The sequence below is a fragment of the Eucalyptus grandis genome, chromosome 8, assembly GCF_016545825.1.
Source record: "Eucalyptus grandis isolate ANBG69807.140 chromosome 8, ASM1654582v1, whole genome shotgun sequence".
Lineage (NCBI taxonomy): Eukaryota > Viridiplantae > Streptophyta > Magnoliopsida > Myrtales > Myrtaceae > Eucalyptus > Eucalyptus grandis.
In genome coordinates, this window is record NC_052619.1 from 50,514,390 (window position 1) to 50,537,668 (window position 23,279).

The following is a 23,279-nucleotide window of genomic DNA, read 5'->3' on the forward strand; positions in this document are numbered from 1 at the left end:
ATCACGATCACAGACGAAATGCGATGAGTTTCACGGGACGAACGGTGCGAGCGGCACCACTCAAGAGTCTCCCCCATAAGGAAAGTCGTGAACCAACCAACAATACTAGTTTAGTAAAGCGTTCAACTACCTATCAAAGTTGGACTCCGGAAAGCCTACGCTGTCAACTACCATTCTTCTTCTTCTTCTTCTTCTTCCTCGTCCCATGCTCTCTCTCTCTCTCCAGTCTCTCTCACCGCCCATTCTTCTGTCTTTCTCTCTCTCTCTGTGTACAGGAGGGACCACCACTCTCTTGAGAGTTCTCCTTTTGGCCGTCCCCTATTAATACTAAATTAGATCACTTCAGGTTCGCACACGCCCAAGCTTCAGTCTCACTTTCACTCCCCACCCGCAACCACCAACACGTTCTCTGTCCGTATATTCATCAAGCTCAATCATACCCGGTGTTGAAAAACTTGCTCTCCCTCTCTGCCGCTCGGTCCCGGAACTGCGCTTTCGGGAAGGAAGAAAATGTCTCGCCTGGACCATTCCTCTGATGATTCGTATGCGGACTCTAGAGGTACCTACTCCGAGCTTGAAAAGCTCTCCTTTTTTCTTTTTTTTTCTTTAGTAGATTCCTCCTATTAGCAAGAAAACTTTGTCTCGAGGAGCTATAAAGATGTCGGTGTTGAACATCTGCAGCAGAGGATGTCAGTCAAGATTCTAAGCTGGAATTCTCGGAAGATGAGGAGACGCTCATAACTAGAATGTTCAAGCTAGTTGGCGAGAGGTGGGTCGGGTTCTTCTGCCGCTTCCGATTCTCGTCGTGAACTCTTTTGTTGTTTTGTTGGTCGGGATATGACGCGACCTTAACGCGAGTTCATGTGCTTCCAGGTGGTCGCTAATTGCCGGGAGAATTCCAGGGAGAACGGCGGAGGAAATCGAGAAGTTCTGGACTTCAAGATACTCGACCAGCGAAGACTGAGGAAGACCATCTCTGTTCTGTGGTGCTTTGGCAGCTGATGAAAGAACAATTTTGGCTTTTATTTGAGCGTAGTCTGGATGTGCTTTTGCTAGTTGCTTTACTAGGAGAAGATGGAAATCGTCTTCAGGGTATTGTGGTGCTACTTTTTTTTTTTTTTTTTTTTTTTTTTTGGGGGGAGGAACAAAAGCGGTCGCTCTAATGCAGAATCATGTAGATTTGGGTTGGGTTAATATTAGTGTGGAATGATGATTCGCTTTTGGGTAATTTTCAGACACCATGATCTCACTGCTTGTCTGTTTAGGTGAATTTGGATTATATGCAAGCGAAGGTCTATTTGAATCTTCAGTATTACTTTTCTTCGTGAGTCCTGTTAAAAGATCGGAAACAGAGGAAAAACAGAGTGGAAAACAGTAACGGCGCGTATTCCTTGAAACTGTTCATAAAACGGCGCGTATTCCTTGAAACTGTTCATAAAGCAAATCGTTTTTGGAAATGTAAAGATTCGATGGATTACGATGAGACTTTTGAGTATAGCGACGAATCTTGGGCTTTTCAAGTTCAATTCGGAACGGTATCCCTCGAGATTTAGCAAGTTCGTTCGCCCAGCATGAAATCAAGGGTTGATTTTGTTCCCTCCACAATGCAGAACATGATGGTCGTGCAAGTATAATGGAGCCAATTGGTGCACTATTCATGGTATGGTTGGACGTCTCTGTACTTTGGAGTAAATTTGGGGATTGCATTGCCTGCGATTATTTTCCTAAGAACACTCGTGATTTCTTTCCTAAGAACATGGCTTGAGTTTGAACTCAAAAGGGAAAGTCCAATCCCATTTCCCTGTTTTTGTTGGTTTCCTAAAAAAGGGACACAATTCGATCTAATCTTCTTGTTTTTATTAGGTTTCCTAAATTGGTTCGCTATTTTGGATGAGAGAGAGAGAGAGAGAAAGAATGTTATAAGAGCAAACAGGAGAAGTCTTGGGGCTAGATTGTGAGATAATATTTGAGTTTTGTTTTGGATGTAATTCAAGGTTGGGAAACACTTTAGAGAGAGAGAGAGAGAGAGAGAGAGAGAGAGAGAGGAGTGTTGGGGCTGGAATGTGAGATAGCACTTGGGTTTTGCTTTGGATGTAATATAAGGTTGGGAAAAACTTGAGTGATTGAGTGATTATAAACTCTGCATTCTCAAGATTCATATTGGACTTTTTGGCGACTTCATCTCCTCGTGAAGTAAATATCGACACTTGAGTCAAATCAGTAAATTTTAGGTGTTTCTTATCGTTCCTTACTTATTTCTCTGATACTTTCTTCTTCTTTGAATTGAACTTGGATTACAAGATCCATTATCTTTCAAGTAAATTTCACAATAACTATTTCCACTAGAAGAGCTTTTCATTTAAATTCCGATATGCATTCCCTTTAAATTCTTATTATCACTTCTCCTTGCATCATGCAACCATTGCTAGTGATACTTTTCTTAGTTAATTTTAGTTCCTACATTCATCTAGGAGGAGAGGGTTAGTCCTCCCCCTGCAAATGACCCTTATTAATCAGAATATCTAGCAAATATAAACTGGGAAGTCATTGTTAGGACTATTGTAGGCGATAAAGTTACTCACTCTCTTGCTGTATAGATTGTCAAGGCATATTCTTATTTAGTGTTGAACATAACTCATTTCTTTTAAATGTTGGATTGCATTCTATCCTATCGATTAGCTTCTACATTTTGTGGACCAGTCCCAAAAACCCTAGCATTTTAAATTGTCCTTACATAATGAGGACATTGCTGAAGTATGCTGATGGATCTTCTCTATCAAAAGCTGGCCCATTACATTCGCCCACTCAAAACATCTCCCACCACATACTTAGGCCTTGAAAGAATACTTCCGCACATGATACTGTAATTACATTGCCTTAGGTTAATTTCTTTATTTTTTGGTAATGGTTATCCCTGCAATCTCAATAGATTAATTTATTTAGAGATTAGAAGGTATAATTATACCAAATTACACGAAAGAAACGGCAAAAACAAAATTGAGGAAGAAGCCCTTGCTGTCCTATTCGAGTGTCTTTCTGGCACAAAAACAAAATCCATGTCGAATACAGAACGACATAACCCTTCTTTCAGTTTACTTCACTTTCTTATGTGACCATTCAACTGATGTCCGCATTAATCCCCATCTCTCCTGCATTGTTCATTGATTAGTAACCAGCTGAAATGGCTCGCCGACGTCTCAAACTATGCTGCATCACCTCGGTGGTATTCTTAGTCATTCTCATCGCCATCATCGTGACCTTATCCTTCACGATCTTCAAGCCCAAAGATCCTCAGATTACGATCCAGCCCGTTGGCCTCAAGAACTTCAACTTCAACATCACAGGCGTCACGTTAAACACGCTCGTCACAATCCACAACCCAAACTACGGCAGCTTTGAGTACAAGAACGTGACCGGTTACGTTAACTACCGCGGGTCGACGGTGGCTGAAGTCCCCATCGCGCACAACAAGATTCCCGCTCGGGCAAAAGTCAACATGACCACTTCGACGGATCTGATCGTTGGTAAATTGATATCGAACCCGAGTTTCTGGGAAGACATTGGCTCGGGCTACTTGAACTTCTCTGCTACGGCGACTTTGCCTGGGAAAGTCAGTCTGGCCAAGATCTTTAAGTTCCGTGCCACCACTTATACCTCCTGCTACATCTTAATTTACATTCAATCTCAGGATGCGGACTCTAAATGCATTACCAAGATAAAGCTATAAAGCTATAATTGTTTCTTGGTATACCTAGTTTTGTTTTAGACAATAAGTATTCATACCCAAGGCCTCGTTCCAGCGAAGTTCGCTATATTTCGAATCCACATAGTTTTAAGTATAGTTGATTACAAGGCTTTGGCTGGCTGGTTCTTCTAGTCCTGCTTATATAGCAGCATGTTTGCAACTATATATTGCAATATAACCTATTTTTGAACTTTATTAGTTTTTCCACGTCGTATTAACTTGTCAGAGCTAGAACCTCACCTCTTAATTATGACCCACGAGAGCATACGCAAAATGGTTAAATTTTCGCCCATGTGTCCCAATCAATCAGGCCATCTAAGAAAAGTGGGGAAAATTGCTAAAAAAATGTCATAAATCTATTAGTTCGCTTCCGCATGTGCATAAATCAATTGGGTCAGCGACGCGTTCTAGGAACGTCGCATTTTAATCGATCACGAAGGGATGTGTGCGTGCTCGGGGTTCGAGGCATGACGCTGCCTATCAACATAGATTATATTTTTGAGTTATCACAATATGTAAGAATGAAAGTTGAAACGGTAAGGAAGGTCGTCAAAGCTAACTATTATGCATGCCCATTTTCATTTCTGGCGAAGTATTTTGCAAATCAACCAATGATTCCAAAGGCTATGATTTTTATTTTAGCATTTTTTTGGATTGATTATTTTTCCTTATCAAAAAAATGCCATTAATCCTTCAATTTCATCGGTAGTTAGCCGAGTTTGTGACGGGTTAAATTATGTCAATATGGTTTTAGCTAAAACACTTTTGTTATTAAACCGTTTCAAACAAGATGAAGAAAAGACCATGCATGCCCTTCTTGAGCTTTTGCAAATATGGTTTTTCTCCCACGTAAGAGAGTTTGGGCACCCTATGGAACAATTTAAGATAGATGATTTTAGGCATCCCATACAAAAATTCAAGATCCTAGAGCGTTTTTCCTTGAATAAACAGTACTCACATTGAATTAATTTTTTGAAAGATCCTAATCCTAAGGCATTCCTATGGCACGTTGAATGGTTCCATGTTGAGAAGGCCCATTTCTCTCATAAGTATGATGAACCAATTCCACTGCTGGGCCTCTCTAGTGCTACTTCTTATTACCCATATAGGGTGGCCCTTTAGTATAGAGCTCTTCAAGAAATTTCTCCGCCTCTCAAGATGGAATTGTTCCAAGTTCATTTTACTCGTACAAGCTATGACTACTTCGACAAGATCTAGATGATCCTTGCCGAATGGAGTGAATGTCATCTAGAGATTTTGGTGCCTAAGAGGCTAAAACGTGAGGAGATTTACCATGCGTCGGCATTCTACATCCAACAACACCGGATTCCTGCCGCCTTGCGTCAAGTAGTCCTTGATGTGATTGAGAAGCGCACTTAGCAAGCGCGAATTGAGCATCTTAAGCGGAAAGTGGAAATGATTGAAACTGAGAATAAGAAGCTTCATAAGGCGTTGAGCTCCCAAAAGCATATAAAACGAGACATTTTGGATTTTGATTTCAATTCTTAGTTCAATGTTTGGGAAGTTTGATTTTAAGTTTTAGTTTAGGGAATCTGATTTCAATTCAATTTCACAACACCCGTTTTCATTAGAAGGGCATTTCACTTAAATTTCGGTGTGCATTCCCTTAGATCCTTGTAATCCTACTCATGCGTATTGTGTAACTGTCGCGACCTACCCTTGGGGGGAGGGAACAGGTTTAGGGATATTGCTTAAAGAACGGGCCTAAGGCCCATGATTAGACGCGGCTTCTCCCAAGCCCATACCCCCGTGACATTGGGATATTTTCTAGGAATTTTGCACAAAATGAGTCGCCACTAGCCTATTGGGGTCGACTAGAAACCAAGTGAGGCATGAGAGCGTGCCTCACTTCCTACGCAACTAGAGAATTTAGGTTCGGGGACTTGATTACACTAATTAATCAATTAGTGCCCATTTCGGTACCTAATCTTGTTCATTTTAACAAAATGATTTTTGGCATGCAGTTTGGATTGATTTTATACTTATCTACTAACATGTGAGGTGATCATGCAGGCGCGCAATCATTAAAGTAATAATCATAACTACCAAGATCCTAATTGCAATAAGATTAAACACATGCAATCAAACATAATTAAATACACAAATTAAACATACAACATAATTAATATACGAGCACATAAAGGTCTAATTACACTAAAATGGCAATACACAGCAAGTCCTAATCAAAGCCCATCATTTTTGGATTTTCGAGATTTTTAATTTTTTTTTTTTAAAATTTTTTTTTTAAATTTTTTTAAATTTTTTAATAATAAAATAATAATATTTTTTTGGGGCCGGACCGGGTCGGGTCCGGTTCGAGAATGGGCTCACCAAATGAGCCTAGCCGGCAACAAGAGTGGGCTCGTCAAATGAGCCCAGCCAACAGCCCTACAAAAAACAACAAAACAAAACAAAACAAAAAGAAGGCCCGGCCTAGGAAGCAAATGAAATCAGACCAGCTCCTTTTGCCAAAAACGCAGGTAGTGCACTTCTAAATCCGACAATGTTCTGCCCGTATTTAATTTACAAAGCTTAGACCCAAGCCAATTTCCTATTTTCCTCTCTTTAAGCCCTCTTCCAAGCATGGCCCATCCCCACTGCTCACTCGACTCTCCTTATCCTGCCCAGAACAGAACTCTCCAATTTTCAAAATCAAAACTTAAGTCAACAACGCAAAAAGTCTGTTATGGATGGGCATTAAGTGAAAATTTTCACCACTAACACTCACACGTCATTTGAGCACCGCCCATCCCCAATCATGACTCAGCAACCAAGCGAGTAACATAAAATGGAGCGTATTAGTAAAAGCTCATCCAAGCAAATGTGAGAAATCAGCGTTCGCCAAGATGACTGGTTCACTTCCTCGCCAGTATCCACATTCTATGAGAACAATGCACAGCATAAAACAACACAGAGGCGCCACCGAACGGGACTTGCATGTTGAACCGCGGTGACACAAAACATATTTTGAGGTTAGAGAGAGAGCTCACCGACAAGCGTATTGCATAGCTAACACGTTCGAACGGCTTAAAATCGGAAGAAAATGCGTACGGCCTTGACGCAAACATTTTGTCAAACAAGTGGTGGGCGTCAAACGATCGGAGTCCCGGACAAGAACAAGACTCGAAACCGGGTCAAAGCTCAACATGAATCAGCAGGGAATGCTTAACACTAACGAAGGGTGGCATAAGTGAACCCGAAATGCAAGCCCTGGCTCAGTAGCTCGCGCAAAAGTATGAGAGAACAGGGCAAGACCCAGGCATAAAAAAAGGGTTCAGCTGGGCGTCCCTACTCGGCTCGGGGACGACGAATGGAGGGCGAGCGATCGGACCACGTCCGGTCTCCTCGCACGCCTCCAAGCCGAGACCCTCGGAAAAAAAGGCTCGTCCCACGAAAAATCGAAAAAAAGGAAAGAAACGTGACCTACCGGAGAGTTGGCGCAGGGAACGGGAGCCGCGGGCTCAAAAGTGCGGCTGCGAGTCAAGCGTGGCCGGACTGTCGGAGGGCTGCTCGCTCTAAAACTCTCTCCTTCAGCTGTTCTTATGGTCTCTTCACCTCCTCCGAATCTCTCCGGTGCTCTCTGTCTCTCCTCTCTCTCTCAAGCTCCCTCTCCGTTCTATTGCTTCCTCCCCCAGTGGAGTTCTCCCTCCTCTCTTTTCTCTCGCTCCAGCCCGTCTTTTCTGTCCTGCCCCCCTGCTCTTTTTTTTTTTTTTTACCGAGCTCTTTTAGATCAACGGTCGGTGTGTCTGGTTCTTGCCTCGACAGCCTGTCGATCGGCCTACTCCCCGACCCGCGGATCACGCCGGACCTCGATCTTCTTGCTCTCGCTGTGCTGCTCCAACTTCTGCTACTCTGTTTTTTTCTGCTCTTGCAGGTATTTTTCAGCGAAGACCAGCAGGAGCGGGGAAGAAAGCTGGGCACGAGCCGAGCCGAGGAGAAAGAAGAGGAAGATGGGCCGCGCGTGGGCCACGCGAGGGAGAAAAGAAGATGGGCCGCACAAGGGCCTGCGCATGGGGGAAAAAAGAAAGAGAGAATGGCCTCTCTCATTTTCCTTTATTTTTTAAAATTAATTAATTCTATTTTATTTTTTTGTATTTTCTTTTGTTTTGTCGTTTTTTTAGTGGCTAATTCCTAATCTTGTACACGATTAAGTCTTAAATAAAATTGTAAAATTTAGATGTCACCAGTAACCATTGCTATTAATACTTTGCTTGATTTATTTAGTTCTACATTCATCTAGGAAGGGAGGGCGGTTCCTCCAACCACAAATGACCCTTACTAACCACCATATCTATTATCTAGTAAGTATGCACCGAGATGTCATTATTAGGACAAAAGGACGCTATTATAGGCGATGAAATTACCTACTCTCTTGCTATATTGATTACATGGCATATTCTTATCTAGTGCAAAACGTGACTTATTTCTTGTAAATGTCAAATTGCATTCTATCTTATCGTTTAGCTTATGGATTTTGTGGACCAATCCTGAAAAAAAAAAAAAAAATTATAAATGCTCTTTGGTAAGCAAGACATGGCTGAAGTATGCCGATGGATCTGCTCTATCAAAAGTTGGCCCATTTGATTCGGCCACTCAAAACAACTCCCATCTCATACTTGGCCCTTCATAGAACACTTTCTCACATTATACTTTAATTACGTTGCCTTATGTTAATTTCTTTATTTTTGGTAATGTTTATCCTTACAATCTCCAGAGATTAACTAATTTAGCGGGGATTAGAAGGTATAATTATACCAAATTACACGAAAGAAACAGCAAAAACAAAAGAGGAAGAAGAAGCACTCGCTGTCCTATTCGAGTATCTTTCTGGCGTACTAATAAGACCCTTGTCAAATACAAAGCTCCATAACGTGATGAACTCAAGCTAAGTTGTACCCTGTTCATTACGTTCATCTCCCCATTAGAATCCACTTACAGCGTCCTGCGTTTGCATCATCATCATCCATTTGATCTTGCACGCTGATCTTCACAGCTTTATCCTCGAATTACAGAAGCATTCAACATCCATACTCCAAAGTAAAACAAAATGAGATTAAAAAAGAAATGACACGAGCCTTCTTTCAGTTCACTTTCTTATATGAACATAACTGATGTCCGCATTAATCCGCGTCTCTCCCGCAATTTTTCATCGATTAGTAACCAACTGAAATGACTCGCGGACGTCTCAAAATATGCTGCTTCAACTCGGCGGTTCTCTTGGCCATTCTCACTATCATCATCGTGACCTTATTTCAAGCCCAAAGAGCCTCAGATTACGGTCCAGTCCATCAGCCTGGGGAGCATGCTGTTCAACGTCACCACTTTAAGCATGCTCGTGACCATCGACAACCCTAACTACGGCAGCTTTGAGTATAAGAGCACGATGGATTATGTTAACTACAACGGGTCGACAGTGCCTGAAGTCCCCATGGCGCAAAACAAGATTCCTGCTCGGGGAAAAGTCAACATGACCACTTCGACGGATCTGATCACCGATAAGTTGATATCGAACCCGAGTTTCTGGAAAGATGTCGCCTCGGGCTGATTGAACTTCACTTCTACGGCGACTTTGCCTGGGAAAATCCATGTGGCGAAGATCTTTAAGTACCATGCCACTACTTATAGCACCTGCTCCATCCTATTTCACACAGTCGCAGGCTGTGGACTCTAAATGCAATACCAGGATAAAGCTATGGTTGTTCTTAGGCATACCTAGTTTCGTTTTCGACAATATGTATTCATACCCAAGGCCTCGTTCCAGCAAAGTTCGCTTTATTTCGAATGCACATAGTTGCAAGTATAGTTGAATGCTAGGCTTTGGCTGGCTGGTTCTTCTAGTGTTGCTGCATCATGTTTGCAACTTCATATTGCAATATAACCTAGTTTTGACCTTAATTTGTTTTTCCATGTCGTATTAACTGATCAGAGCTACAACCTCACCTCTCAATTATGGCCCATGAGAGCACATGCAGAATGGTTAAATTTTCTCCGACGGTAGTTCCCAGTCAATCAAGCCATCCAAGAAAAGTACCATACTTGTCTTGCTTAAGCTTCAATTACCATATGATCACGGCGCGGATATTTAAGAGAAGGCAAGGGACCAAACACAGTGACAACACCAAAAAGTCAACAATAGGACTACATGGTTTAAGTCCAACTAAGAAAGTCGACAGGAAAGCAATCATGCGAAGTCTTTCTTTCCAAGCTACACTCATGTTGATCGAAGTATCCAATTTATTGGAGAAAATTATAAATAAAAAAAGGAGTCTCAAAACCTACTTCATTCATACCAATTCAATCATAAATCTTTTATTTTGTCAATTTAACCCTAAATATTTTGATAATTTGTTATCATAATCTGTCTAGCAAGGGAAATTATTGATGGGACATCGACTATCTTACATTAGTTACATAGCACTGCCAACACTAAAGTAGAAAATTTTTTAAAATTTTTTTTGATAATATTAAAAATTTTAAAATTTTTTGATAATATTAAAATTTTTAAAATTTTTTGATAATATTTAAATTTTTAAAATTTTAAAGTCTTTTTTTCTTTGTCCTAGCGAGGGCAGCCATCACCTGATCAAGGGCAACCTCACTTAGGTAGGGCGAGGGTCCCCTCACCCAAGCGGGGCAAGCCTCTCCTTATATCACCAATGGCCACCCATCACTTGTGATTGGCTATCAACGAGAAGGAAAGAAAAAAATATATAAAAAGGAAAAAAAAACAAAAAAAAATCTAAAAATTATCCATGTCAATGATGGTACACCACTTAGATAGTTGGTGCCAACTGAATCGTCATATCAATTTTTGTAATCAAAATTGACTAGAATGATGCGTCAATTGTGGGGCTGAGACCAGCTATAATATAAATAAAATAGCACTTTTCGACCAAAAAAAAAAATTGGTAAAATTGGACGCTCTTTTCAAACCTTAGCCTCTTTCTATTCTCATCCACCTCTCTCTAGCTACCTTTTTTTTCTTCCACTGAAAGCTCCCTCGACTGAGAAATAACTCAACCGAGGGAGGCTCCATCTTTCAATTCGAATTGAGATTCTCTCTACCCATCTGATATGGGGGTATTTTATTATTTTTATTCCAAATTTTTTTCTTTGATCGCTGCTGATGCTCTTCTCTGGTCGATGGGTGATCTTCGCTTCCGAATTGGTATTGTTATCCTTACAATCTCAAGAGATGAGCTAACTTAGCCGAGATTAGAAGGCATAATTATACCAATTACGCCAAAGAAACAGCGAAAACCAAAGAGGAAGAGCAAGCACTTGCTGTCCTATTCGATTGGCTTTCTGGCATATTAACAAAACCCATGTCAAATACAAACCTCCGTAACGTGATGAACTACTAAGCACGTTCTAAGATCGAGCTAAGCCGTTCTTTTGTCCATTCCGTTCATCATCTCATTAGAATCCACTTGGAGCGTCCTGCCTATACGTCGTCATCATCCATTTGATCTTGCACGCTGATCTTCATAGCTTTATCCTCGAATCACAGTAGCATTCAACATTCATGGCCCAAACAAGATGAGATTTAATAAGAAACAACATGACCCTTCTTTCAGTTTACTTCACTTTCGTATATGAACAGTAACTCATGTCTGCATTAATCCGCATCTCTCCTACGTTGTTCATTAATTAGTAACCAACTGAAATGGCTCGCCGAGGTCTCAAAATATGCTGCTTCACCTCGGCGGTTCTCCTGGCCATTCTTACTATCATCATCGTGACCTTGTCGCTCACGATCTTCAAGCCCAAACAGCCTCAGATTACGACCCACGCCATCGGCCTTGAGAGCATCCAGTTCAACATCACTGGTACCAATGTCACGCTAGATGTCACGTTAAGCATGCTCGTGACGATCAACAATCCTAACTATGGCGGATTCGAGTACAAGAGCACGACGGGTTACGTTAGCTACCATGGGTCAATGGTGGCCGAGGTCCCCATCGAGCACAGCAAGATCCCCCCTCGGGCGAAAGTCAACATAACCACTTCGACGGATCTAATTGCCGATAAATTGCTATCAAACCCAAGTTTCTGGGGAGACGTCGCCTCCGGCTGCTTCAACTTCACTTCGATGACCACTTTGCATGGGAAAGTCAATCTGGCAAAGATCTTTAAGTTCCACGCCACTGCTTATAGCACCTGCTACATCTTATTTCACATTCAGTCTCAGGCCGTAGACTCTAAATGTAATTCCAGGATAAAGCTATAGTTGTTCCTAGCTATACAGTTTTGTTTTCGTCAATAAGTATTCATACCCAAAGCCTCATTACATTGGAGTTCGCTATAATTTGCATGCATATAGTTTCAAGTGTAGTTGATTACAAGGCTTTGGCTGGCTGGTTCTTCTCGTGCTGCTTATATTGAAGAACGTTTGCAACTATATATTGCAATTTAAGCCACTTCATTAGTTTTTCCATGTCGGATTAACTTATCAGAGATGGGAACCTCACCTCTTAATTATGGCCCACGAGAGCACACGCAAAATGCTTAAATTTTCGCCAACGTTAGGTCCCAATAGATCACGCCATCTAAGAAAAGCAACGTAATTATCTTAATTAAAGCTTCAATTACCACATGATCACGGTATAGATGTTTCAGAGAATGCAAGCGACCAAACACAGTGACCACCAGAAAGGTCAAACAACAAGACTTCATTGTTTGGGCCCAACTGTGAGAGTCGACAAGGAAGCAATCATGAGAATTGAGAAGCCTTTCTTTTCAAGCTACTCTCATGTCGATCGAAGTTTCCGGTTCCACGGCCAGTGGCCCGTTTTCAGATTTTAATAATGACAAAAGGAGAAGAGACGAAATAAGTATAAAATAATCAAAGGGGGACGATTGAGGACAAAGAGAAAATCTTGTCAAAGACCACTAAATCTGTCACGAGAGAGCATAAATATCGTGTTATCATTCACGGACATTTTCGACATGTGATGAGGTCTCGGTAGACTATATTTGCGTGAGCTTAAAGACAGGATGACCAATGACAATCACGCCGTTCTCTATCTTTTTCCCCTAAATTGCCGGCGGCTGTATTACTTGCATTGCATTGAGCTATACCGAGGATTCTTTGTAATATTTATTGAGGAAGAGAATATCATTTCTTCTGAAATGCGACATGGCGAAGCTCTGCCATTGAGGTGGTTGGGTAGTTGTGATAGAGGCTTAGAATTGGTGTGGCGGTGCCTTATGCTATCCGACGATCTCAAGTTCGAACTAGGCTATTGACAGTAGTTGTCCTTGTGATGTAACATCACATCTACTTAGTGGGATTAGCTATCACACCATAAGTCAAGTCTATCGGCTATTTGGATATTTATTTGGAGCAATAGCGTAATTACTATTACTATCAAAACTGTAATAATTATTATTAAGAAAAAGTATAAAAAAATCATAAATATATTATATTAATTTCAATTCAATTATTAATATTTCAATTTAATCAAATTTAATTCTAAATATTTGCATTCATATCAATTGAGTTCTTTTAACTAATTTTGATCGAAAAGCACTAATATGAATGACAACTGTCTTACGTGACACAATTTTACGCGACATAATTAACATTGACATGAATAAATTTTATAATTTTTTAAATATTTTTCTAATTTTTTTTTCATTGTGGCCTACAAGGATCTTAGATGAGGGTCACCAACCCCTCGGAATTATGAATTACAAGTTTTAGAAATACGCTTCTTAAGGTCTACTATAGTACTCTTACATCTAAGCATCTTTCATTGTGTGGATTGTACTTTCATAATTACCCATCTTTGTATACTATTAATAGTGAGTGTACCCTCGGAAATATAGATGATTTCTGGAGAGCCTTTCTTGTTAATTCTTATTCATACCCCTTTTGAAAAATCAACATCACCCGACATAGTTAGATTAGTGAAAATGGCTGATTCTTTCACTCTATAAACGATCATTTATGTGGAGTAATTCCACCCGCAAATCAAATCAGTCGATGTCTAATTGCAAGAAGAAGGTGGCCACTCACTTTCTGTACTCTCTGTTTAGGGATGCCGGTTCCTAGAATGCTAAGAAAAGGAGAGGTTAGCTGATTCGCAACACTCCATGTGCTAATCCGCATTTTTCCTCAGTTGCAGTGGATTTCGCCGGTCCAAAGGTACTACTAATCAAAACCGCATTGGAATCTGTATTACCGTCGCTTTCGGAAAGGACATGACGCTCACTGAAATAGGGCTTTATCCTCATGAGAATTAGGTCAGCGAACAGTGCATTGATGGTGAGGGAGAGACGACGTACTTGCATGGCTGTCTATCATACATAGGGCGAAAGAGACATTTGATGTTCTTGTGTGGAACCATTGCTTTATTATGGCGAATTCCCTAAGGTAAAAAGAGTAGTTAAAAAAAAGATTAATATTACAAAAAATCTTTAAATTAGTGTATTTGTGAAAAAATTATCATAAATTAATTTTTTAATCACATAAAATCTCAAACTGATATATTTATAATAAATTTATACTTCATTTCATTCCTATCAAATTTTATTAAATAAGTGAATTTGATAGTGCGTGGTAATTGACAAATGTAATGGTTTATTCGTTGTCATAGGTATATTAATTTGTGATTTTTCATGATGTTAATCCAATTTAACGAAAATGAAAGGATGATAAATTTGTTGCAACTTGTAGTTTGTGTGGTCAAAAATTAGTTTTGTATAAATTTATTACATGTATACTAATTTTGAGTTTTTGTGATGAAAAATTAATATATGGTAAATTTGTCATGTATGTATCAATTTAATGTTTTTGGTGACTAAAAAAATTAATTTTGAGTAAATTTGTTAAATATGTATCAATATTAGAGGTATGTAATGGGACCACCTAAAAAACACCTGAATCGGATCAAATCAACTAGTTATAGGCGGTTCTCAGAGAACGCGGTCCAATTCCTAGTTCTCCTTCTTGGAACCAATGGCCGGTCGGTCCGATTCCTGATTCTAAGGTGGGAAACTAAACCGACCGGTTAATTATATATAATATATAATTCTAAATTCTCAAGAAACAAACCCACAATTAGGAGTGTAATCGACGTCATCGATGAAAATGGGAGCCACAAGTTCAATCCCGCTCGTTCTGCACCACCAAAAAAATAAATAAATAAAAGAGAGAGAAAAGAACAAAGCTTGAAAAGACCGAAACGCAATTTCAATCCTACTCGTTCAAGTTCTTTTTTCCCGATCATATCTCCATTGTAGACTGCCCTGGAGCTTTTGTGTTTTTCATCTGCGTTTGGCTGCCGCAACTCCTACCTACTACATATGAATTAATATATTTTTTGGCTTGAAATAGCAAACTTATCGGTTTCACCAGACCGTCAGTTTGACCAATTCCTGCTCCTAGAATCTAGGAACCAATCCTCCTGATTCAATTCCCGATTCCAACTCAAAATTGGACCAAATTGGGAACCAATGAGTCCTAACTAACATGATATTTTTTATTGTATTAACGTAAAAATAACTTGACAGATTTATCTTCATACTAATATGTTTTTGGGTGAAAATTTTCTCCCATTGCGTTTTTATTTTATGATAACAAAGTCAAGTATTCTTTCCAATTTTCATGTCAGTTGTTTTTATTGACTATCAATTTGGATCAACGGTTAATTTATAACTCTAATTGATATCCATATTGACGGTAACAGAAGTGGCATGTGTACTTGAATAATGGGAAAACTACTAAAAAAAGTCATGACTTTGTTGCCCTTATGACAATTCAATTCTAAACTTTTCCATTAGACTAATTTAGTTGTAAAAAATTTGATAATTTGCCAATGTAGCTTATTTAGCTAATTTTGGTTAGAAATTGATGATATGAATGCTAACCATTCTAATGGTATTGCCAACGCTAACGTTGAAAATTTTTAATTTTTTTTTGAATTTTACAGAAGTTTGTATTGATTTTTACTTTCTCTCCTTTCTTTTGTTTTTTGTTTTGGTGGCTCCTGGGTAGGCTTCAGGTTTTTTTCGAAACCCCTTCAACGCAAGTTGAAGGGAGGCGGTGGATTGCCGCGTGGTAGGCCGATGTGCTCCTGGGTCACCAAAAAGAAAAAGAGTAGGCCGATGTGCTCAACGACCTCCACTAGCCACTAGCCGAGGGCCTGTGAACCCTTGCCCAATTCTAAGCAAGGATTGCAAGTCCTTCCCAAACGTAGTGGGGGTCGTGACCCTCACCTAGCTTTAAGCAAGGACCGTGAGACCTGGGTCACCAAGCCTCAGCCGATGGCCATCCTTAATGATGAAGGAAAGAAAGAAAAAAGAAAAAAAATTAATAAAAAAATTTCACGTTAATGTTGGTCATGCTATGTGGGACATTCAATGTATAAGTTATCAATTTTTGGTCAAAATTGACTAAATAAACTACATTAGTAATCTTACCTGAGCCTACTTGCCCTTTCTGCTGCGAGCATCCGGAGTCCTCCGAGCACCTATTTATCCTGTGCCAGTGGACAAACGCAATATGGCTGAACTTTAGTGACCAAATCAGCACATCCCCGGCATCAGTTACAAGAATAGATCAGTGGGTATGTAACTACCTCTTCTCCGGCATCTCAGCAAATCAAAAGGCGACCTTCGCGACCATTTTGTGGTACATATGGAAAGCACGAAACGGCCTGATCTTTCAAGGAAGGAAAACAGAACGAAACAAGATAATCAGTGAAGCTCGCCTAGCTCAGCAACTTTTCGAGAAGTGGCAACCACAAAAGACAGTGCTTACCTCGGAAAGACACTCGTGGGTACCTCCAGATCCGGGAGCGTGGAAGATCAACGTGGATTGCTCATGGCGGAGAGAGCCGATCAGAGGGATCCATCGCCGGTCTTTGTAGAGGAGCTGATGGGGTGTGCACTGCTGGTTTTGTGCAGAAAATCCGTGCTCAATCGGCTCACATGGCCGAAACCCTTGCTATCAGGCGTTCTCTTGAGTGGTTGAAGGAGAAGAGAGCTGTTACGACAGTAATCACTTTCACCCGCACGAACCGAAGCCATCTTCTACGTATCTAGCGACCGCTCCTTGGCTGTTCAGTCGGTTCGGGGCTGCACAAACTCCATGGGCCTCGCGGCCCTTTGTACCGGACTGCCGACAATTCTTGGGCCAGATGAAGGATGTTTGCTTGCAATTTGAACCGCGCGAGTCCAACCGAGCCGCTGACTGGTCGCAAAATCACACAGCTCCGTTCCTTGCAGGGTAATTGGGTTACTAATCCCCCGCACGAACTCTTTCTTATCTTATGTGTTGATTTTCCTACTATTTGTAATCCTCCGACTTAGTATCAATCAAAGCGTTTTCACTTCGACCAAAAAAAAAAAAAACTACATTAGTAAATTAATCAAAGATTTAGAACTAAATTAGTCGAATTAAAAGGTTTACAACTGAATCGATACAAGTGCAATAGGTTTAGAACTTTTTAAATATGCAAAATAGCTCGTTACTAGAAATCAATAGTTTTGTTTAACTCACTTAAGAAAAACTCAAAGACAGGGTTTCCAAACTCATTTGAATCTTTACTATTTCAAAAGCTTCAACCTCAAGAGGGTACTCAAATAAGTGAAGATTTGAAACTCAATCACACTTCACAAAGCAACTGAGGGTTGAAGAATCTACTCTCTTCAGATCTTCTCACTCGCTTTGGCTCTAGGTGCTTATTCTAGAAAGTTGAGCGCTTTGCAAGCCTTTGAAGCTCCTTTCCCACAACACAGTGGGTTTATTTAAAAGTGATTTTGTGATGAACTGATATTTTCTTTGCAACTCTTTTCTCTCCATTTAAAGTTAGATATAAATTTGAGTGCTCTTCTATCCTAATCTAGATATAGATCTGGGACTTACAAGACTTTATTTGTGATCTTTCAACCTATTAATGTTGTTGTTGTCTTTATAAAGTGATGGTGTTGAGGATACTAAACCTAGGCATACATTGCATTTTGGCAAAGTCGTAGCTATTGGAGAGGGAAATATCGATGTGTGCTTATCATTGATGATGATACAAGTTTCGGTGATCAGCTGTTGGTTGTGCTATGATGCTACGATAAATTCATTCTTGTAGAGCAAGCGAGTCTTTGTAGGTGGTACCAAGTTGATTCATTTTTCATATTTGCATTGAATTGTAATCTTTGGGATTGGTTGTCTTGTATCTCTCTTTCACATAGGGATCTTTTTCACATAGGGAAAACTTAACGTGTGCTTATTACTAATAATGCAAGTTTCGGTGATCGGCTATCAATTGCACTATGATACTATGACAAATCCGTTTTTGGAAATAAGAAAGTCTTTGTAGGCGGTATCAAATTGATTCATTTTTTAGATTTACATTGAACTGTAACTCTTCAGGATTAATTTTGTCTTGTATGTCTTTCACGTGAAATGAAAATTTTCCTTTGCATCCCAAAAATAAAATAATAATAATAATAATAACAATAATAATAACCGAGGGTTCGAGCGCAACAAAGGCAATCGTTCTTGGGTCGTATGCAAATCCCACAATCCGAGGCCGTCGCTCCCCCTGATTGACTTTTCCGCCGGCTATTGGAGTGCAATTATTTGTGATTCTAGAAACGCGGCGATATCTAGAACAAATCTAAACATATTGATAAAATAGCATCGCGGATTGCGTCATGGGAATAAAAATACGAAAGTCAACAATTGAATTAAGAAAGTCTTTCTGGTCGTCCTTCGTGCTTCCCAGACACCCCCAGACTATTTCCATAGATACTCCTCGAGTGGGTATACTCTTGTTTATGTTAGGATGATGGTGGTTGAAAGGCCGGCGATGGAATTGATTTAATGATTATAGAGAGAATAATTAGCTCAGATTAATAGGAAACATAAACTATGCAAGATAGGCAGCATCATATGGTACTATTTAGAAATGGTTATCCTAGGAAACGCAAGCTGTCACGACCAAAAGCAAACATGTTCAAATTATTTTTGCTTGTGAAAATTTATGACTCATTTTGATATGATGCAACGACGTTTATCCGTCATAACTCAAGTTGTAACATGGTGTTAATTGATAAAGGTATAGAGATACTAATGATAGTGTCAAGGGAAGGGACGGTGGTGACGATGGTTGCGCATCAGGTGGTGGTAATACAGGTGAGGATGCTGATGGGAGGGGCGACGGCAATGCAGGAGGCGTTTATGGAGGTCATGGAAGAGTCGCGAATAATGAGAATGTTTGGTATTTTTAATTTAGACCCACTTTCACGCTTATGAAATATACTTTAAATCGTGTTTAGGGCTCCAATCATTGGCATTTTGACGGTAATCAAACAAATTATAATATGACGGAATGTATAAAACCTCAAATAAAAGTTCTTTGATTCAAATTTTTAAAAGAGAAAATTAAATCGAGTAAAAGGAGGGAGGGAGGGAGAGAGGGGGGTGGGGTCACGGCGAGTTGTCAACATCCATCAATATTAGTATTCTTGACGAATCATATTAATAGTAAATTTCTCTCTGTCTCTTCCCGTGGACGATAAGGTTTAGTAGGCAAATTTGGAATGCCCATTTCACATTCCTTTTTTTTTTTTTTTTCTAAACTAGAAGATTAATAAATAAAAATCATATAACCAAAAAAGTACTAACTATTACCACTTATTAAATATTGTCAAGGGAAAAAAAAAGTATTGTTAGGGTCCTCTTTGTTTATACTTTTTAAAAATCAAAAAGCAATTTTTTTCTTTCCCATTGGACATTACAATATTTATACCAATTTGATAAAATTATGAAAAAGTTATTTGTAAATCTACTTGTCAAAAAATATATATTGTGAAAGTTCCAAATTAAGGAAAAGACAAAACTTAAAAATTTCTCTATACAAGCCCCAACTATTAATATATAGAAAATAACATATGTTATGAAGTTAGATTATAATATCACGAAGTTATTTTTAAGTGTAATTACTTGTTCTCATAGAATAGTTATTTTCTGTATTTACTTTTTAGTGTAGTTAACAAATTGTAATTCAATGAGCAGTACGATTATTTAAAATTAGATTATTAACAATTTTTTGTTATACTTAAATAAATTTCAATTGTTATACTACTTAACCAGAATTTACAATTAATATCTTAATTAGTGAGTAATATTATTGATACGAAATTATTGTTAACTCTTAATTATATTCTAGATATAAAAATCATTATATCGTTAATCCAAGAATAAGGTAAATTGAATTCGCTGGAAATTCCTTATTCAATTCCATTCTTCTCACCACAAAACACAAGACTCCCCATTTCATTTCATTCCCACAATGACCTAATTCCATCACAGCAGACGTAATTCCGTCACAGCAGACGCAAGATAAACGTAATCCTCCTTAGGCTATGAGTGGGGACGTCGAATCAAAACATTTTTTTCCATTTTTGTTTTTACTTGAGTCACGATTTCATGAATCATTTACATGGCTTTCTTTGTCAAATTGTCGTGTTCAATAATAGAGCAGATGAAAATAGTCCAAGATGCCATTGCGTAAGACTATCTAGATATATGCCTAGTCTCCTGATATTGACCATGCACGATAGACCACCCCCTCCTCACATACATTGTATGTTGACTATTACAAAAAGAGCATGCTCCTCAAAACTTCATTCTATTGGAGGATCAAGCTTTGCGGTCTCGAGCAAATTGCACTTATCTTCCAATAAGGCGATGATTTAACGCAATTCAGTGGGCCATCCAATTTTATAAAGCGCCAGCCCTCCCTCACCAACTGTCAATCTCGAATTCTCTTTTTTCAAAGGTACACGTCTGAGAACATGCCCGGGAATCACGCGGGCGGACCATCCATCCATTCCTTCGCAGGTTTCACTGAAAGCCGCTGCCATTTTGGTCAGAGCACCAGCACTAGGCTACAAACTTAACGATCCGTTTTTTTTTTTCCTATTTTTCTAGTATATTTTATCGCTCATGACAGCCTATTTGGGTCTTGAATCCTGCCCCCACCGCCTTTCAAATGTCCTGGGCAGACTTCCATTTGAGCATTTGACTCGATTTGACAAATTCGTTTTGGTTAGCGACATAAAAACTTGAAATTGGGCGATTCACGGGATTTTGTCATGCTAGTAAAAGGGTCACGTAAAGGATAATTATCTCAAGTCTTACCGCTTGGGGTTTAGGTTCAAGGAACCATTGACTAAAATGTTCTGATATTTGTAGTAAATTGTGTGTCCGTTGTTTTAATTTAATAGGCGCATATTGCATTGATTGAATTATATAAATTGATTGTGCTTATCTTCGAGATTTTCTTACACATTGAACCAATTTTTTTTTATTAAATACATGCCCTAAAGGCTATGTTCTTAGGTTTCATCTTTGTGAATAATTGACACTCCACTCGGTTGCTGACCTACCCAACAAAGCATAAAATAAAAGGTTGAGTAACAGAAATCCACTAAACCATATCCTAATTATATTAGCTTGCCGAGTACTAAACTTAGTTATATAAAACCCAAAAAATAATTGCCGGCGCGAGAAATTGGACTTCATCTCCACTAGGGCTTATTAAAAACGTTAAAAATAAAGGTGCCTAAAGAAAAAGTTTGCGAAGAGAACGTGGGGGGAATATAGAGAGGATGTTGATGTCGGTTGATTATTCATTCAAGCCGACTCGAGTCGTCGTTGCTAAAGCGGCCGAATTGTGATTGAATTTTATAGATTGTTCTTTGATTTGTGAAGGAATTAGCAATTATCTAATGCAATATCGTCCTTTTTTCTTTGATTATCATGTCAACATGTAGTTTATATATACTTGCTTTGCCCTTTCCATGTCAAGGGCGGAATGCCTGATATGCACGTCATGAGGATTAATCAATAAGTTGAGCAACTATCCCCAAAATTATTAATCTAAGTTTATTAGTGACCACATCGCATTAATATATTAACATTCCGAGAGAAGATGACTTAAATTGGAAGTTTTGTAGTACAAAATATCATGTGTTCTCACAAAAAAGAAAATAAAAGGTCTTTGATTTCACATGATAATTAATACACATCAAAATTGAATTACAATCGAACAATGTGGGGAAAAGGTAATGTATCTGTCTAAGTAATAATTCTTTCATATAGACCAATTCTCTGTACTCCTCCGGATCCTTAAAATCAAATCACTGCAGAGGTCGTTTTAGTAATTATTTGATTGATCATCTAACCTTTCTTGCTAAGCCATTTCAAGCCAATTTGTTCTTTGTAATCCTAGCTTTTTTGAATAGATGTCAATGCTTATCCAAAGCGGAAAACAATGGTTCTTGTCACGGGACACGGCCGAATTAGGTCAAGTTCAATTCTTTTATCTTGTCAAACAGTGGGTTATCTCCTTTCACATCACATAATTAGCGATGCTGACTTGGGAAATAAATGCGCTAAACATACATTAGACACAAATTCTCAGTATGAAGTCGAAATTGCACGTAAAGACTTTGGATCATTCAGAGGAGCAACGATGCACGCGGCACATGCGTTGTTCCTCATTCGAGGAGGAAGAAGACAGCCCTTTTAAGTGCATCACAAAATCCTATCACCAAGTACCTTCTCTCGAAGAAGACGAGCAAACCCCATGCTACAGTGCATGTTAAGGTGCTCAAGTATCACAGTAAACAAGATCTGGGTGTGATTTCTGATGTAATCGGATCTTGTATTAAGCATGTGTTAAACGAGCTTTACCACTAACTGTCCAAGTAAATATATTAAGGACAACTCCAGAGAGAGTTCTTCTGTTGTATCACAAACCGCACAGTTCTTTAAGAAGCTCTTAGAGAATCCCTCCCTGACTTTCATATTTGCTAAAGTGGACTTTTCTTCTTTAAATTATACAAGAAATAACAGCACCTACTCTCTCAAAGAGAATAAGTTTAGCAGGAGAACTTATGTGAACTTCTATAGAGAGAGAGAGAGAGAGAGAGAGAGAGAGAGTCAAGTTGGAAGAAGAATCAAAGTGAAGTATATTTAGCTGAAATCGAGCTCAACAACTCCTGTGGTTCTTTCTTGCGGTGGTCACCTGCCTTCAATGCTGGTGCACATGGAGGGGCCTCACATTGGCCTGCAAGCGTTGGGGATGAGCTAATGCACTATACTTTTTATAATTAATTTAGTGGGCAGGGTCCATGAATTTGCCCCCACCATTTTTTAATTTTGTATAGCTATAAAGCGAATGAATAAGTCAGGCTCTCATCCACCCCATGGATTGATAATCTGATCAACATATAAATATATGTATCATATAGAATTGATGTCTCTTGAATATGTATATTATAACACATAATTTAATGTCCATGAACACATGTCGAGTTATATGCTAATTAACGTAAGCGTGAGCTAGGGTTCGGTGGTTGCGGTGTTATTTCTAAGAATGTGGGAGTTAGTAAGGTTTTCCCTTGCTTCTGTCTTTATTTATAAGAAGAATTTGGAAGAAAATGTAAGTGATCACCTCAATGTCTCTGATAAGATAATACGATATGGAACAACAAGGAG

General features: G+C 39.2%; 3 protein-coding genes and 1 long non-coding RNA gene across 5 annotated transcripts; 3 read left to right on the forward strand and 1 right to left on the reverse strand.

The window, feature by feature from the left end:
• The first annotated feature begins 228 nt into the window (after nt 1-228).
• On the forward strand, nt 229-1,312 carry LOC104439768 (MYB-like transcription factor ETC1). 2 transcript variants are annotated; one of them, XM_010052794.3, is made up of 3 exons: nt 229-559; nt 685-769; nt 874-1,312. In XM_010052794.3, the coding sequence occupies exons 1-3, from the start codon at nt 511-513 to the stop codon at nt 962-964; spliced, it is 225 nt and encodes a 74-aa protein (XP_010051096.1). In that variant the 5' UTR covers nt 229-510; the 3' UTR covers nt 965-1,312. The 2 variants fall into 2 exon arrangements, with proteins under 2 accessions (XP_010051096.1, XP_010051089.1); XM_010052787.3 differs by having other exon boundaries at nt 234-559; nt 682-769; nt 874-1,309.
• A 1,869-nt stretch (nt 1,313-3,181) lies between these two features.
• Nucleotides 3,182-3,727, forward strand: LOC104456511. Its single transcript, XM_018864212.2, has one exon. It carries the CDS (start codon nt 3,182-3,184, stop codon nt 3,725-3,727), a length of 546 nt encoding a protein of 181 aa, XP_018719757.1.
• Nucleotides 3,728-11,432: 7,705 nt separating this feature from the next.
• Nucleotides 11,433-11,996, forward strand: LOC120287316. The gene has a single exon (XM_039300086.1). The coding sequence runs from the start codon at nt 11,433-11,435 to the stop codon at nt 11,994-11,996; it is 564 nt and encodes a 187-aa protein (XP_039156020.1).
• Nucleotides 11,997-16,186: 4,190 nt separating this feature from the next.
• Nucleotides 16,187-16,615, reverse strand: LOC120286851. The gene is made up of 3 exons (XR_005545562.1): nt 16,533-16,615; nt 16,351-16,428; nt 16,187-16,251 (listed from the first exon to the last, which is right to left on the reverse strand). It is a non-coding gene; the product is annotated as an uncharacterized LOC120286851 (long non-coding RNA).
• Between the last annotated feature and the right edge of the window lie 6,664 nt (nt 16,616-23,279).

Excerpts from the sequence above, each read along its gene's own strand:
- LOC104439768 (XM_010052787.3), top strand. The coding sequence starts at position 511 with ATGTCTCGCCTGGACCATTCCTCTGATGATTCGTATGCGGACTCTAGA. Across the intron at positions 560-681 it reads TTCGTATGCGGACTCTAGAG|CAGAGGATGTCAGTCAAGAT; the intron begins GTACCTACTCCG and ends GAACATCTGCAG. Across the intron at positions 770-873 it reads TTCAAGCTAGTTGGCGAGAG|GTGGTCGCTAATTGCCGGGA; the intron begins GTGGGTCGGGTT and ends ATGTGCTTCCAG.
- LOC120287316 (XM_039300086.1), top strand. The coding sequence starts at position 11,433 with ATGGCTCGCCGAGGTCTCAAAATATGCTGCTTCACCTCGGCGGTTCTC.
- LOC104456511 (XM_018864212.2), top strand. The coding sequence starts at position 3,182 with ATGGCTCGCCGACGTCTCAAACTATGCTGCATCACCTCGGTGGTATTC.